The 16,681-nt window shown below is 44.9% G+C and overlaps 1 protein-coding gene across 2 annotated transcripts in view; it reads left to right on the top strand.

The window, feature by feature from the left end:
• CCDC69 (coiled-coil domain containing 69) overlaps nucleotides 1-16,681 on the top strand; it is a 36,092-nt gene that overhangs the window by 10,386 nt on the left and 9,025 nt on the right. The window contains exons 2-4 of one of the 2 annotated variants that reach the window (XM_083488508.1): nucleotides 6,904-6,973; nucleotides 10,774-10,937; nucleotides 15,305-15,392. In XM_083488508.1, coding sequence (XP_083344634.1) covers nucleotides 6,904-6,973; nucleotides 10,774-10,937; nucleotides 15,305-15,392 — 322 coding nt within the window. The remainder of the gene's footprint in view (nucleotides 1-6,903; nucleotides 6,974-10,773; nucleotides 10,938-15,304; nucleotides 15,393-16,681) is intronic. The other variant, XM_083488507.1, reaches the window with a different exon arrangement.

The following is a 16,681-nucleotide window of genomic DNA, read 5'->3' as shown; positions in this document are numbered from 1 at the left end:
CCAGGACTCAGGAGATTGGTATGCCCCCTTTTTGTTTGGCAGTGCACACAGCAACTCGCAGTGAAGTCACAAAATCAGAAAAGTCTATTAGCACAGTTATGAACTCACACAAGACACCCACAAGAAACAATAAACCATGTTGTGTAAAATAAATAAAATGGGTTGTATGCAACGTGGCACGAAGTACACAGTTTCATCAGCACAAAGATTTCTGCCTGCACAATTCCCCCCACTCCACTTGCAAGTTTCCAGAGCAGATGTGGGGAGGGCACTGGGTGCCTACAGTGGGAGGCGGAGGAAGCAGTAATCCTTGTGCTGCCAGGACGATTTACCGGGAAACCACCCAATGGAGTCACATACCCTCCAACACTTACCTGATGAAAATAGGGGCGCCCCATTCCATAATGATAATTTTATTATTTATACTCCACACATCTTCCTGGGTTGCCCCAGCCACTCTGGGCAGCTTCCAGCATATATAAAAACTTAAAACATTAAACATTTTAAAAGCTTCCCTATACAGAATTGCCTTCAGATGGCTCAGGGGTTGGATGATGCCATACCCTCCAATGAAAATAGGGACATCCTAAGGAAAAGTGGGACATTCCGGGATCAAATCAGAAACTGGGACAGCTTCTCTAAATCAGGAAGGTCACTTGGAGACACTTGGAAGGTCTGGAGTCACAGCAAATCTAACAGGATCATTTACATCTGATCCTGCTCTCATAAGAGAGGAGATCTGGGCTTAAATGAGGTGGGTAAAGTATGGTGCAGGGCAGGACCCTATTCAGCAGAATGGGCAGGAGGGGCCTCAGACGCAGCAACAGGGCTGGGTTATTGCATTTTTAAAGTCAGCAGAGTACAGTGGTACCTCGGGTTACAGATGTTTCAGGGTACTGACTCCGCTAACCCAGAAATAGTACCTTGGGTTAAGAATTCTGCTTCAGGATGAGAACAGAAATAGTGCGGTGGCGGCGTGATGGGCCCCATTAGCTAAAGTGGTACCTCAGGTTAAGAACAGTTTCAGGTTAACGGACCTCCGGAACGAATTAAGTTATTAACCCGAGGTACCTCTGTAATTCATATTTTTAATGAAAGGGGAATCTTTTTCCTTCTGGTAAAACCATTCACTCCAGAGTCTAAAATTACCTAATTGTATCACTGGCCATATTTTGGGGGTGTGCTTTGTGGATGAGCTGAACCCTAGTCCTAGTCAAGCACACTTCTAGTGCTGTAGCTGAGATTGAGGAGAAAAAGGAAAACGAGAAGCGTAAAGGAACACACAGGTTCCTGCAGACCGGAATTTTGCAACGCTCTTTGCTCTAAAAATTGGTGCTATATTTTGTTTGAGAGAGAGAACTGGGCCTGTGTTTTCATAGGTATACACTGTATAATATAGAAACTGGGATTAGCCATAACTTCCTGCTCTATATTGGGGTGAACATTTACAACACCTCATCCTTAAGGAAATGTCAGATAACAGAAATCTAGAGCTTGATTGGGCCAGGACAAGTTACCGTATTTTTTGCTCTATAAGACTCACTTTTTCCCTCCTAAAAAGTAAGGGGAAATGTGTGTGCGTCTTATGGAGCGAATGCAGGCTGTGCAGCTATCCCAGAAGCCAGAACAGCAAGAGGGATCGCTGCTTTCGCTGCACAGCGATCCCTCTCATTCTGGCTTCTGAGATTCAGAATATTTTTTTTCTTGTTTTCCTTTTCCAAAATCTAGGTGTGTCTTATGGTCTGGTGCGTCTTATAGCGCGAAAAATACGGTAATATGTTAAGTCCTAAGCCATGATGATAATAGGATAAAAGGTGTTGTAACTAAATTTTGCCTACCAGACAAGCTGAAAAGATGAAACTTGGCAGTGGTTTGGGGTTCATGACGTTGTTAAATGTTCTGTCCGCAGAGGTCCAGGGCATATGTTTTTACTTAATTTTAATTAAAAGTCTTTCCATATTGCCAAATAAAATAAAATAAAAAGATGGTTGCTGCACAGTTCTAAATGTTTCACAAGCTCACACATTTCATAAAGCTGGTCACTAATTACAGTATAGGGCCTGATTGATCCACAAAGTGCTCAGCATCAGCACATGTTTACACAGCGAAGTAAATAATAATAATAATAATAATAATAATAATAATAATAATAATAATAATAAATATAAATTTTATTTATATCCCGCCCTCCCCAGCCGAAGCCGGGCTCAGAGTGGAAGTAGTCTTTAGAAACTGTAGTTAGGATTGCAGCCTAAGTTTAACCCTACATCATGTCCATTACATGTACGGTAATTGTTTGGTTATGTCTACATTTACACACACAAAAAACAATGTTTTTTCTTCCAGATCTAAATCTAATCAATAGAGCATTCCAGTTGGCTATTGATTAATTTCCAAGTTTTGGAGTCTGCAGTTCTTGGCTAATTGGAACCATTGGCCTAGAAAGAGTAAGGCCAGCAAGTTGGAGGGAAAGGACTTTCCATGTGGTGTCTCGTGCCTTCTGCCAAGTTTGTGATTAAGTAAAACTTCCATACCACTTCCCAAACCACTGCTGTAAAGCAAAGGAAATGACTGGGAGCATTCCAGCTTTAACAGCACATTGACAGGGAGACAGGCAACTCAAGGAATGAGGCTCTCCCCTTCTCTCTTTGACTTGCCATATGTGTTTTATTTTTTTAATTATGGTGATTGTGCCACAGAAGAAAACCCCTTGTGTATGGATGCATGTAATGTAGAAAATCATGACTTTATAATGCTCCACAAAAGCCATATTAACTCCTTATATGTCTTAATCTTCAACCCCATGCATAGTGGCTGGAGCTGACAGAGATACCCATTTAAACCAAGATAACTTGCTTCAGTTCCAAATAACATTGCAGAGATCACAGATACAGAAGATGATTATTTTTCCAGGGATTGTGAATGAAACGACCCAAATTCGCACTGTATATGTGTGTGTTTAATTTTCATTTTCATTCAACTGCATTTCCCCCCATTATTTATTTATTCCTGAATGTGATTGAAATTCTTGCCTAATTAATTAAAAATATTTATAAACAACAACAACAACAACAGCCTGCATCTTTCCAGGATCCCAGAGCACAAACTTGTCTGAAGTGCTGTTTGATGCTTTAAAAACCATCTGTTGACAGGACCCTTTGATTCATAGCAGAGCAGCTGAGGAAGGCATTTTGCTATCAGAAATTAATCTCTCTTTTTTTGTTAGTCACTGTAATACACACAACAGATACATGTGCTCTTCTTTCTTACCCAGCTATCTATCTTTACACACACTGTATTTAAATAAAACTACCCACCCAGACTCATAGGGTTACTGCAGCACTGCCTAACATCTATATCCTATCCTCAAAACAGTGCCCAACCTCACTCTACTGCTCTCTGAATTTGGATGCTACCTCTGATTATAAGCAGACGCTATGCAGCTATTTTATATCTTGAAACATCTTTCCTCCTCCACCGCATACATAGCATTCTACAAAGAGAAAACCTGGCAGAGATCGGCTCTAGTAGTTAGTGCAGCAAATGTAGGACAGTGTGATCATGTACAGAACAAGCAGTGCCCAAAACTCTCTGCTTTGTCTCACTGGGCACTGATGCCCACATCATTATGTTTTTAAAGTCCTTTTGCAGCCCGCAGCTTCCCAAAACATTTTGCATGAACTTCTTCCTTTAGAGACATAGCAGCGGACAGCAAATCCTTTGAAGTCTGTTTTGCGAAATAATTGCAGAAATTCCAAGTGCCAGGATGAGTTTTAAAGGAGCTGTACTAATTCTCCCTCCCCAATTTACCCGTGGCTCTTTCTTGCATTCTATATAGTGGTTGGAGTTGTGAGCGGGGATGAGCTATAACCCTCCAGATGTTCCTGAACTACAACTCCCATCATCCCCATGCTGGCTTGGGCTGATGTGAGCTGGAGTCCAATAACACCAAAGTTGTAGGTTCGATTCCTGTATGGGGCAGTTGCATATTCCTGCACTAGGGTCCCTTCCAGCCCTACAATAGATAAAGCAACAGATTCACCATTCCTGCTGTATGAGATCAGAAGAAATGGTGGCTCAGAACGGCAACAGACACCAATGCCTTTGGTAGTCCATGAAGGAAGCAAAAGCCCCATTCACTGGCTGTTCTTTCCTCCCTACCCTTACTCTTGGGGGTATTTATTTATTACATATCCTACCTTTCTTCCAAGGAGTTGAACTACCTGTGAGGTAGTTTAGGCTAAGAGGCAGTGACTGACCCGAGGTCTCCAAAGGTACCTCATGGCTGAGTGGGGATTTGAACCCAGGTCTCCCAGGTTCTGGTCAATACTCTAACCACTACACCACACAAGGGGGGGCAAGGTGACAGGCCTTTCCTGCTCCCTTAAATCTCACAAGCACCAGAGACTTGCATTTAATTTGTACCAAAATAGGTTACATGCCAACCTTGTGAGGATTTTTTTTAAAAAAGAGTACTATTGCAACAATATTTGGGACTCTTAATACGAACAGGTCTGCCTGTGCTCACCCACTTCACCTCCTCAGTGTGCTAGGAAGCGGGTGGCACTGTGGTCTAAACCACTGAGCCTCTTGGGCTTGCCAATTGGAAGGTTGATGGCACAATGGGGTGTGCTCCCATTGCTCTGTCCCAGCTTCTGTCAACCTAGCCCTTCAAAAGCACACCAGTGCAAGTCGATAAATAGACACCGCTGTGGCGGGAAGGTAAACGGTGTTTCCATGACCACATGACCCAAAAAGCTGTCTGTGGACAAACACCGGCTCCCTTGGCCTGAAAGCAAGAGGGGGGGCCGCAACCCCATAGTCGCCTTTGATGGGACTTAACCATCCAGGGGTCCTTTACCTTACCTTTGCTGTTTAGACTAGAATGAATCGAAATTGAGACCAGCACAATACTTATATGGATAACACCTGGAAAAATCCTGCCTATTCTAGTCAACTCTGTCTTTGAGTGTGAGATACAGGATTATATAAACAAATAGTGGGATGCTTGCCCACTATGCAGAGGTGAGCTGAGTGCAGAGATCTCTAGGGACACACTGTGACCTCTGAATGACCAAAATAATAATATAAAAACCCAGGAATGCCAACCAGTTTGTCCACAGATTGACGTTTGCTCCAATTCAGTAGTAAAGAGACTGTTTTCCCGGGGAAAGCGGTGGCGCAAACAGAAGACCATTTGGTCCTGACCTGAAAGCAGACAACAAGCAGAAAACTAGCTAGACCTGTGCTTTCTAGGCGTGGGGCAAGCAAAGTGTGAAGGAACCCTGTAGGACTCAGCAGGGAGGAAGATGGGGACAAAACAAGACTCGGCTTCTACCTACTGTTGGTCTCTTGGCCTTCCACCCCACCAGCACTGCTGAGCACCAGCTACCATTGCTGTCAAGCTGCTAAAGGACAGGCCTGGAGTCACAGAAACACAACAGTGATCAAGGAGGGAGCCCCTTGTGGAATTTGTGAAGAGCCCCCTTGCCTGTTGGGGTTAGTGGGGAAGGGAGAAAAACCCATCCTTCTTGGGCCATTTAGAAATAACTAAATATAATTGTTTTCCTTCTTCCATTGTTGTTAATGCAAATAAACTTGACCCGCCTGGGGCTACGAGGAGGACTGCCAAGTCCATATTACCAAGCAAGGTCCTAAATCCCATTTTTATATAAACCCCTATTTAAAACCGAGGCTGGGATGGAAACTCTGACAGGACCAGAGCTCAAGTGGGGATGGTAGCAGCAGTTGACGCTCTAACAAAGCATTCCTTGGGTGATGATGTAACCGCTTGAACGGCAGCCTAAGCGAGTTTTGCTTGTGCCAGATATTTGGAGGAGTTATTAGGACTGGGCTTTATCCTTGTAATTGCCTGTGATTTATTGCCCCTTTTTAAAAAATATGCGCACACAAACCCTTCTCATTCCTGCGCTCACTCTGCGCCCTGGAACAGGCTATTTCTAGGCTCCAGAGCTGGCTATAAAAAGCATCCTCAGAGCTGTGGATCTGCAGGAGCAGCAAACTAAGCTTCCCCCAGTTGCCTGACGTCGCGATTGACCATCCAGTTGCTCTTGCAGAACGGGGCATCTGCGGTGTGAAGTTCGGGTGAAGGGGAGGTGCATGGCAAGGCCGTTGGAAAGTGTGTTCTGCACACCCCGGCCCTGTGCAGTTTGATGCCAGACACACTCCTTGTTTGTCAGTTCTTTAAGCCTCCTTCATGTTTTCCAGCTGTTCCTTCCCCTCGAGGGAGCGAGGGGCCCAACGTGCTCCTTGCTCTGCAAAGGTGGAGGCTTGGAGCCGGGAACGCCAGCTGCAAGGATGCAAAGCAGAAAGCTAGGTAGAAGGAGGAGGAAGGTTCATAAATCTCAAGGGAGTGGGGTGGGTGTTATGATCTATGCGCATTCCGAGACATGAGGGGATCTTTCTTTTAACTCTCTCTGCTTCATCGTGTGAGTTGGCAGCAGGAAAGAGGAGTGTCCGAGGCCACAGCAAGATCTTCCCTGTTCACACCATCAGACAACTGGTTCATTGGGGTGAATCAAGGCACTGCCTCGCCAACCCTTTGCCACAGTGGCATGTTCTCATGCTAAGAGAAATTAAGCCTGGCAGTGGATTGTGAAACATCCTTCAGTGCAGTAGCTGTTCCTGGGACAATAGGGCAGTCCTCTGGGAGGTGAGGGAGTCACATGTCTGCCTGAGGAGCTGAGATTTTAATTGTGCCGCAGGTCCCATGTCAAAGAATTGCTGAATTATTTTAGTGTCTCAGGAAACCAGGAGGAAATGTCCCAATACCGGCCAGCATAAAGGTTTCTCAGAAATGCGTAGTTCTTTCCCGGTTTTGGTTCAGCATTCACGAATGGGAAAAAAGAGAGAGTTGTGATCCTGTTTGTGTCTTTTCTACAGAAAAAGATCAAAATTCAGCATGAAAGAGGACAGGCATCCTGTGAACTAAAGGCACTGAAGACAGAAAATGGTAAGATACAAACAGACATAAATCATCTTGAAGTTTCTCCATTTTAAAATCAGCAATGTCTATTTTATTTTTTAAAAGTATATAATATACAGGGCTTTTTTTCAGGGGAAACTCACAAGAACTCAGTTCCGGCACCCCTCAGATGAGCACCATTGCCATTATAAGGGATCAAGGGTGAGTTCCTAGTGAGTTCCAGCCAGTGCTATTTTTCTAGAAAAAGAGGTGCCACTTTGAACACCTCCCTCGTCCTCTTCGAATGGCAAAAGTGCCCACCTGAGAGGTGCCAGAACTGAGTTCTTGTGAGTTCCCCCTGAAAAAAAGCCCTGGTTGCTGCACCTGTTTTTCTAGGAAAATAGCACTGGTAATATGTAAAGAGTCCCAACCAATCCTGGCCATGCATTCACAAGGGCAGGCATTGAACACATGAAAAGGTAACGACAGGTACATCTAGCTGCAGAAACAAAGGCTTCAGAAATGGTAACTTATGAGTCCAGCCTTCAGTGGGTAAGTGCTTCCACCTGCTATGACAAGCAGCAAACTGAGGTGCTTATTCATGAGTAGATCTTTTCCTGGTAGAACTTCCAGCTTGCCCTGATATGTAGTCTGGGGTCTGCTGACAGATGTGTACAGGCTAGACTGTTAACTGGTGAGTAGACTTGTTTTGGGTGGATGTGCCACTTTGTTGCTTTAAACAGCCGGGATCGCCAGTGATTAAATCCTAGGGAAATAGATGGTGTGGACATTTACCAAGCATTTTACAGTCCTGCAATCTGATTATTTAATATTCTGGCTTTACAAATGGCAATGGAAAATCAGTTAGGCTAGCCAACATTTCTTTTCTTGTAATATTTGAATTTTTTTTAAAAAAAAATCAAACAAAATAGCACCATAAATTTCAACATGGAATAGGGATTTTAATCCAGGATTTCTGGATCTGAGGCAAATCCAGCCCATCAAATCCAGCTCTAGTTTCATTTTAAAATGGTATTTACAAGTGACTAACTGTCCCAGAGTATGAATTGGGGATTCACTTTCAAATGTGCATCTCATTAAAAGCAACGCAGTGTAGCCAGGTGGTACCCAGACTCAGGAAATGATGCATGTTTGGGAGGTTTCTTATATATCCAGATCTGCTTAGTTAGACTGGAACAACTGTGCAACACTGGATAACATAGATTCCCCTGTGCATATTAAACTGAAGCTTTAGGCAATATAGGTGCAAGGAACTGAGCAGGACAGGCACGGTTCTCCCTAAACAACAGAGCATTAGTAATGCTAGCAGTATCTGCATAAGCTACTCCCAGGTGGAACATAAATAAAATTACTTTCTAAAATTCCTATGAGAAACTAATTTCATCCATGCAGCGTATAAGTCTACAATCTGTGTGATGCCCATGCTACTAGCCTGTCCTGATATTACTTGTCGTAGGCAGGTAGAATTTATTGAGATGAATTATGTATTTGTTGAGTGAGGTGAAAAACTGACCGTGGTCTAAAGTTTTGGCAGCTGCGCTGTCTCACTTAGCCAAGGAATTTCCCCTAAATAAGCAACAACCCATTTAACGAACAGTGAAGTCCAGTCCGGTCAGGAGGGGGAAGCGGCAATATCTTGAAGGAGAGGGTAGTTCTAGCAGAGGATGTAAAAAGAATCAACATTTATCCGTATAACTGCCTTTATAGCTGTTAAATGTGCAGCTATGCTCCTGATATGTTTTAGGGAGAGCATAGCACTATTGGAGTGGCAAGGTTTACTCCAATTACTTGAGCAAAGGAGTAATCTGTGCATTTCTCCACTAACTGTGCCAGCTTGACATTCTGCTCTCAAAGGCATTGCTTACAAACCAGCACACACTGGCCTGTGTCACAGTGCAGATCTTACAAGCAATAGAGTCCCAAAACAAACCATGAATTTGGGCGCACCATTCCTGCCCTGTAGCTGTTGAGCAGTAGGGCAGACTCTCTCTTGGGGTCCCTTTCAACTCATTGATTTTTGACTCAGATGGGTGAATGGTTTTTATTTGTAGAGCTGTGTGTGGAAATGGCCTTTCAAAGTTCTCTTATTTGTGTGCAGACAAATTGGATTTAACATGTCACCAAATTTCTCCAGAGGGAGGAGAAGTTTTAGAACAGTTTCTCAGAGAAGGGGCTCAGCACTAGCAGTGGCAATACCTTCTTCCCCTTCCTGTATATCTATCTATCATCTATCTATCTATCTATCTATCTATCTATCTATCTATCTATCTATCTATCTATCTATCATCTATCTCTCTCTCTCTCTCTCTCTCTCTCTCTCTCTCTATCTATCTATCTATCATCTATCTATCTATCATCTATTTGCCACCACCACCACAAGTGGCAGGAAGAAGTATTGGCAGCCTGGCCACCATTTTGTATTTTCCGCAATGCCCCAGGTGTTGCTCCAGGGCAGTGAATGTGGAGGGAAAGGGGGAAGAGAAGGAATGGTGGCCTCCACAAAAAATGGCAGAGAATATTTGGCCACAATTCTGCAAAGCGATCACCCTTTTGGGGGGACGATGGAAGTAAACCCTCTGGAATTTTCTCAGGAAAATGTCTTTTGAGACACTTTGGCTCAGCTCTAGTTTTCTGTTAAATACCTGGGTTTGTGAGTAATCTTGACAGGTACCTATCTTCCCCTTTTTAAGGAGATTAGCTGATGGCTCTCAGTAGCTGGAACTTGGATAGCAAAGTTGGCAAGGGTCAAGAGGGCATGTCTGTCTTCTCATACCTTTCCACCCTTGTTTTGGTTGAGGATGATGCCAGCAAGCTGTGTGAATCGGCAGCTTTTAAGAAAGAGAAGAGACATGATCTGGGACTTTGGGCTGTCCTAGGATGCAGGCTGTTCTGCCAGCAGCCTTGATGTGAGAACGGCAGACTTTGGAGCCTCCATCTATGCTCAGCCTGTATATTTGTTAGTACATGCAGATGTTACAAAACACTATAACCCTCCAGGGCTCTTATTCCAAAGGAGACAAGCGAGCCGTTTGCCCCTGAAACATCTTGCTGCTCCTAGAATCGGAAAGAGCATAACTGTTTGATCAGTCAACCATGTTATTATTTGATGCAAGCACATAATATACACATTTTTCGTTTAAAGTGTTCAAAGCACTACATGCATGTTATTTACATGGTATTGTGCTCATCCTTTGTGCTAAATATGAATCCCGTAAACCAGTTTTAGTTGCCCAATAAAGAAGCTGTACCAAATAGTTAAACGAATATCAGTTGAGAGGACTCTAAAGGCAGCCACGATCCTTCCACAGTTGTGATCATCTCCCAGATGTGGCATTTGCAGGCAATGCCCAAAAGTCTTCTGAGCATTCATTGCCTTTTTAGGGTCTGGTGGTGTGGGTCATGGTCTACTTAAAGGGCCAGCAAGCTCTGGTGGCCCATCGCAGATCCACAAACACTGCTTTATTAATCCTTAGGACAAACCTGTAAACAAACCAGTTCACACCTCCTGCTCTTAACCCCAATTCTTTTCTAGAGGGAGTCCAAAAATAGTGCATGCCTGCATCCTGGATAGGCCATATCTAGCACACTCCGGCGCATATATCTCAAGAGGCCTCTGGAATGCAAGTACGTCAGTTGCATTTGTAAAACTGCCCCTTCCAAAGTGTGAAGTGAAATTTAGATTAACACACTGAATGGCAAGTCAGCCGGGTATTGGAACTAATGCACTACACAGTCAGCGCTTGGGGGGGTGGGGGGTGGAAGCAAACCAATACTACAGAAAGCCACTCATGTCCACGTGCTTTCTCCTTCTTTCCTCCACATTGAAGAAGCCTGTTTACACGAGGAAGCAGAGAAAGGGAAGGCAGAGCTGCTGGAGAAGCAGAGAAATGAGATCACAAGGCTCCAACAACAACACCAGGAGGAGAAAGTGTGTCTGGAGGAAGCTCACCGCGCTGAGACTGAGAAACTTAGCCAAGACATTAAAATCCAGGTTGGAGCTGTCTTATTCTTGCCCTTTTGAAGCGATGATGCCTGACTTGTTGTCAGACCAGACATTTCCCTTTTGCTGAGCAGTATTCTAATGGCTCACAGTTTCAGAGCCTAAAATGTTGTTTGGAGAAACCACACACCAGCAAGACACTAGCAAGCAGTCGTGCAGGTCCAGTGGGTTGAATGTGCAGCTAATTCTTCACCAGGTGCACACTGTTGTATATGCTAAACTAGTGCACAACCACAATGGGAATGAGTAGTAAAGAATTGCCCCATGCTGTTATATTATTCATCTCTAGCATATCTTACAGCCAACTGCCTTTGTGTAATTCATTGCCCACTAAATCATAGCTTTACTAAATGTCAGCATTAACTGAAACCAGATCTTGAAGTCTTGTTAGCAGGTACAGAATTTTGATAAAGTTCTGCACATATGTGTGGACGAGTAATTATTTAGCAACATAATTAAAAATACTATTTTGTTTATGGCCACCCCTGTATTTCCATGTTGCAGAAAATCAGATAATTGACTGGTTAATGATTGTAAAGTTCCCCGGGAAAGGAATGGATATTACCATTTTAAAAGAGCTGCCATGTTTCAAAAGGTTTATGTTGAATCTGTTCTGTTGGTATCCCTGAAAATCCAACTTATCTAACTGAAAATGCAGTGTCTTGCCTGTGTGCTGGTTTTGAGCAGATATTTATTTTAAAGCCCTGAATGTAAATTACAATATTCATGTGCCAGCTCATTCATTGAAATGGTTAGGTCACCCTGCAATAACCCAAGAAGCAAAAATTAGAAAAGGGTCGAGCTCCCAATTCCAAATATCTTGTGGAGAGACCTGGATATCTAAATATGCATGTGTCATTCACAATGTACAGTGCTACAACACATTTTTTGCCATTTAATCTTGAGTGTATTTTGTATTGAATTCAAAATGTAAATTGTGAATTAATGCGTATAGCTCAGTCTGATAAATCTTTGCTCTCACTGTGTTCGGTTAGGCTTATTTCCCCAAAATATGATTGTAGCTTTAGTAGCTGATTGATTGATCCTTAGGCATCTAAGATTCAACCGGGAGGGGTGCAGATGCTTGAGGAATTCCCTTAGTTTATTTTCCTATCGAATTGGCTTGATCCATACCTCCTGGGCTGCTGTACAAATCAGAGCATGCTTATCCCTCAGATTTTTGGATTTTTGCAAACCGTGGTGGGGAGCTAACTTACACTATTGCTAGAAGGTCTGCCTTTTAAAAATGTTTCCCGGATTCCTTTGCATGCAGCAGCTGAGCTGATCCAAGCAGCCAAAAAGTCCAGTTACTGCTGTGATGGCATTCAAAATGGAATCACAAATGCCTCTGAGACTGCCAGGATTTGATGATGTGCCAGCCATCCTGGGGACTTTGTAGGGGGGGGGGAGATGGCTGCCCCCATGGACCCATGAGGGCATTCATCCTCCCCACTGCCTACAATATCCCTGGAAGGAGCAGCACAGTCATCACATTCTCTTGAATTTCATTTGCAGCCCCATTAAAATATTTGCATGCTAACTGCAGGGGCAGCTGAGTTTTCTTGAAGAGTCTATTACACTCAAAGCTTGTATCCCGAACTCCTCCATTTTGGAACGTTTTGGCTCCTGAACACCAAAACCCTGGAAGTAAATGCTCTGGTTTTCGAACATTTTTCAGAAGCCAAACGTCCAACACAGCTTCTGCTTAAGTGCAAGAGGCTCCTGCAACCAATCGGAAGCCACACCTCAGTTGTCAAATATTTTGGAAGCTGAATGGATTGCGTTCAACAACTGAGGTTCGACTGTACCTGTAAAACAAGAAGGGAAATGGTTTTTTAAAAGGCAGCCCTTGGACCACCCTGTAATAGTGGAAGTACATATTTTAATAAGAATTTCATTAATGCAGAAAATGGGTGGAACAGATTTAATAATGAACACATGTGGAAGCAACTTGAACCAGAATTAGACTGATTTGTCCATTCCTAGCAAGAGGACTTTTATCATATGCACATGTTCTTGGGAGTCTGCCACAATGAACACAGTGGGACTTTCTGTTGAGTGAATGTTGCTAGGATCAGGTGTAGTTTTACACCTGCACTAACAAACAGGCACTCACATAGCCAAGTATGTCACAAATAGGTCAGCAAGTCCTCAGAAGGTGCTAGATTCTTCCTGGAGATTTGACTTGATCCTGCTTACTTGCTTGAAGAATGAACAGCAATGTATACAGCCGGCAGCCAATGTGTATGGAAGATTGGACTGCACAGATTTTTACCCTGACAGATTTCTGGCAGCAAGTCAGCAGCATGGATGTGGTGATCTCCATCCAAGAATTCAGAACCTGTTTAAAGAAACAAGGCAATAGTTTTAGAATCTACATAGTTCAGTGCCTATAGAATGGAATGCACCACTTAGAAAAGGGGGAGGAATCATGTGCTAGAACCTCCTCCCAAATCACCTACAGGCCAGTGGAATTCAAACTGTGCTTTAGAGAACACTGAGATGATGCATTGGAAGACCATTGCGGCCTTGTCAAGAAGAAAACTGGCAAGGTAGACAAGCTTCCCTGAAACACAGTTTGCCACCATTTCCAATGTTCAACAGTGGTATGCAGATGTAGGAGAGCATCTATTCCTTTCACTGAATGCTCATTCTTATGGTCCTTGCCATAATATATGTGCATATTATGACAATTTAAAGTGACGTACAGTGAATATTCCCTCACTCCACACTTAACATGGGAATAAATCCCCTAGAACTCATTGGTGGTTACTTCTGAGCAGACATGTGTAGGATTGTACCACAGGGATGCCATCCTCTGCACACTTACTTGGGAATAAATATCACTGGAATAAGTAAACATATATAAGATAAGGCTGCATGTGTACACTCAACTCTAGCCATATGATCACATCCTTGACATCCAGGTCCTTTCTTTTTCTGCCCTATTCCTATATTCCAGTTCTCCAGTTTGATATGGAGGAAAGGGAAAAAATGGGGCGGGGGGGGCGGGGAATGAAGGTGACACCATCACCACCATCATCATGATCAAATTATTAGTTTTAACTCCATCTTTTTCTGAGGCATTCAAAATTGCAGTCATGAGTGCCCCCACCTCCATCTTGATATTCACACTCTACAACCATCCCATAGACTGGGAGATAGTGATTGACCCAAGGTCACTGGCTGAACAGAGATTTGACTTCTCATTCCAAGACTGATGGTCCACTCACTACACTACTCTGTTTCTTCCCATGAGGTGTAGACACGCCCTGCAATAGTCTGACGTCAAACGGGGTTTTGCCACTATTGTCATGCTCCAAAGACCTGCCAACCCTCTTTGACTAGAAGCAATAAGGGGGTGACTTCCCTGTGCGGACACCACAGTCAGTAAACAATGCTTCTTGCTAGCGTTTCTCAATCAGGCCCCTTGAACACTGCTGCCTGTCTCCAGCCTTAAAATGATGTACAGTGGTACCCCGCAAGACGAACGCCTCGCAAGACGGAAAACCCGCTAGACGAAAGGGTTTTCCGTTTTGGAGGCGCTTCGCAAAACGAATTTCCCTATGGGCTTGCTTCGCAAGACGACAGCCCATAGGGAAATCTCCGGGACAGCGGGGAAGCGCAGCGCGTCTTCCCCACTGTCCTCGGACCTCCTCCCCCCGCCCGGCATCGGAACGAAGCTCCGATGCCGGGCGGGGGGGGCGCCTCCTCCCCCCGCCCGGCATCGGAACGAAGCTCCGATGCCGGGCGGGGGGGGAACGCCTCCTCCCCCCGCCCGGCATCGGAACGAAGCTCCGATGCCGGGCGGGGGGGGACTGCCTCCTCCCCCCGCCCGGCATCGGAACGAAGCTCCGATGCCGGGCGGGGGGGGACACCTCCTCCCGCCGCCCAGCTTCGGATGGCTTTCCTGAAGACTTGGGGTGGGAGGATGGTTTTCCTTCCCACCGCCAACATTCAGAATGCTGTTCTGAATGTTGGCGGTGCGGAGGAAAAACCCTCCTCCCACGTAAGCCCCGGGAACAGAGGGAAAGCGCTGCGCGCCTTCCCCTCTGTTCCCGTACCTGTCCTGAAGGCTTGCGGTGGGGAGAAAAGCCCTTCTCCACACCGCCAGCATGGCAAGCGGTTTCTCTAGGAACGCATTAATTGATTTTCAATGCATTCCTATGGGAAACCGTGCTTCGCAAGACGAAAAACTCGCAAGAAGAAAAAACTTGCGGAACCAATTAATTTCGTCTTGCGAGGCACCACTGTAAACCCCTCTGTGTGAGATGTGAAGTATCATGCAGAATGCTGGCAGTAAAGTATTATTTGTTAATAATATTGCAATATTGCCTGTGCCTTCCCCCCACCCACAGATAGAAAAGGAGAAGGATTTACAATGCAAGCAACAACTCTCTGAGCAGCATGACTTGCTGAAAAAAGAACAGGAAGAGAGACTCCGAGGTGAGAGCTAAAAAAACCTGCTTGCAAAACATGTAAGCTTTGTTCCGTTTGCATCAAAGCACTTGGGAAACCTGTGGTCCTCCAGATGTCGTTGGACAGTCAGGAACAATGGGAGTTCCTACAGTACCTAACATCCTATGGAGAACTGCGGTTTCCCCACCCCTGCGCTATGGTATGCAAATCTCACTACAGTGTTGAGTAGGCCGCACCTGACCCTCAACCCTGGTGATGGAGGCCTAATCTGCGTGCTGTTTGGAAACTCATTTCTACAGCAAATATTGGTGAAGTTACTTCTGCTCCCTCCCTTGGTGAGCTTTATGTTGGCATTGTAGCACTACTGGGCCAGGTATGAAATGACTTGTTCATGGGCATTCCCAGAACTGCTGTTGCCTCCTCATGGCTCCCTTGCTGTGCCCCACTCGCCACAATCTGCTTCCCCTTTTCAAAAGTGGCAAAAGTGTAGCGTGGGGGGGCAGGGGGACCATTTTTGAGGGGGTGCAACTAGGCGCCCCCATGACTGGCATGGAGCTCTGGCAGCTGAGGTGTGGCAGCAGGCAGGTTGGTCTAGTGGGCAGGCGGTTGGAGGCAGCAGGCAAGGAGCCTGTTGGATTCGGGCTCCGTTCACCCTCTCATTTGCCCTGCCTGCCCTGGGCACCAGCAACCCACGCTACGCTGCTGTAGTAGCAGCAACATGGATGGGGAAAGAAAGTGCCCTCCCTACAGTATGATGGGAAGCATCTTCAAATCGGGAAGTAGATTGTCAAAAGGAATAAAGACAGCACGTGTCTAGAGGAAAGCAAATGACCAGAGGAGGGATTACAGAAATAATGGCACGCCAAGTGCTCGGCTCCCAGCTACTAAATGTTAGTGTCATTAATGAATTTGTGGCTTCTGGAAATAATTTGGTCATAGATGCATTGCAAGAAAAGGCAATGTCACTGCTAAAATACTGTGTGCCCATGAGACTCTACTTTTCCCATCCTGCCTTTCAGCAATGCCATTGTTAAGCTTCAATCCTCTGCTGGGTACTCCATATTCATTTTAGGCTCTCCATGTTGCTTATTTAATTTTTCACTTCCTCTCTGTCTAAACGCTGAGCATCTCTGTCAGAAGGAGGGAGAGGGAGAGGGAGAATGTGAAAATCCTTCCTAGTCCTTTTGCTGCTGTACTGCTCTAAGGCATGGCCTGGCTTAGTGTCCCATCATCTGGTTTAGCTCTCTCCAGGCAGACCACATGTTGAAATTGTGGTTTTGCCACTTGTAGTTTGTCTGGGAGAGATCGTGCAGGAT

Source organism: Podarcis liolepis, assembly GCF_965112155.1.
Source record: "Podarcis liolepis genome assembly, chromosome: 2".
Taxonomy (NCBI): Eukaryota; Metazoa; Chordata; class Lepidosauria; order Squamata; family Lacertidae; genus Podarcis; species Podarcis liolepis.
Note: the sequence above shows the minus strand (reverse complement) of the source record. Positions and strands in the feature narration are given on the sequence as shown.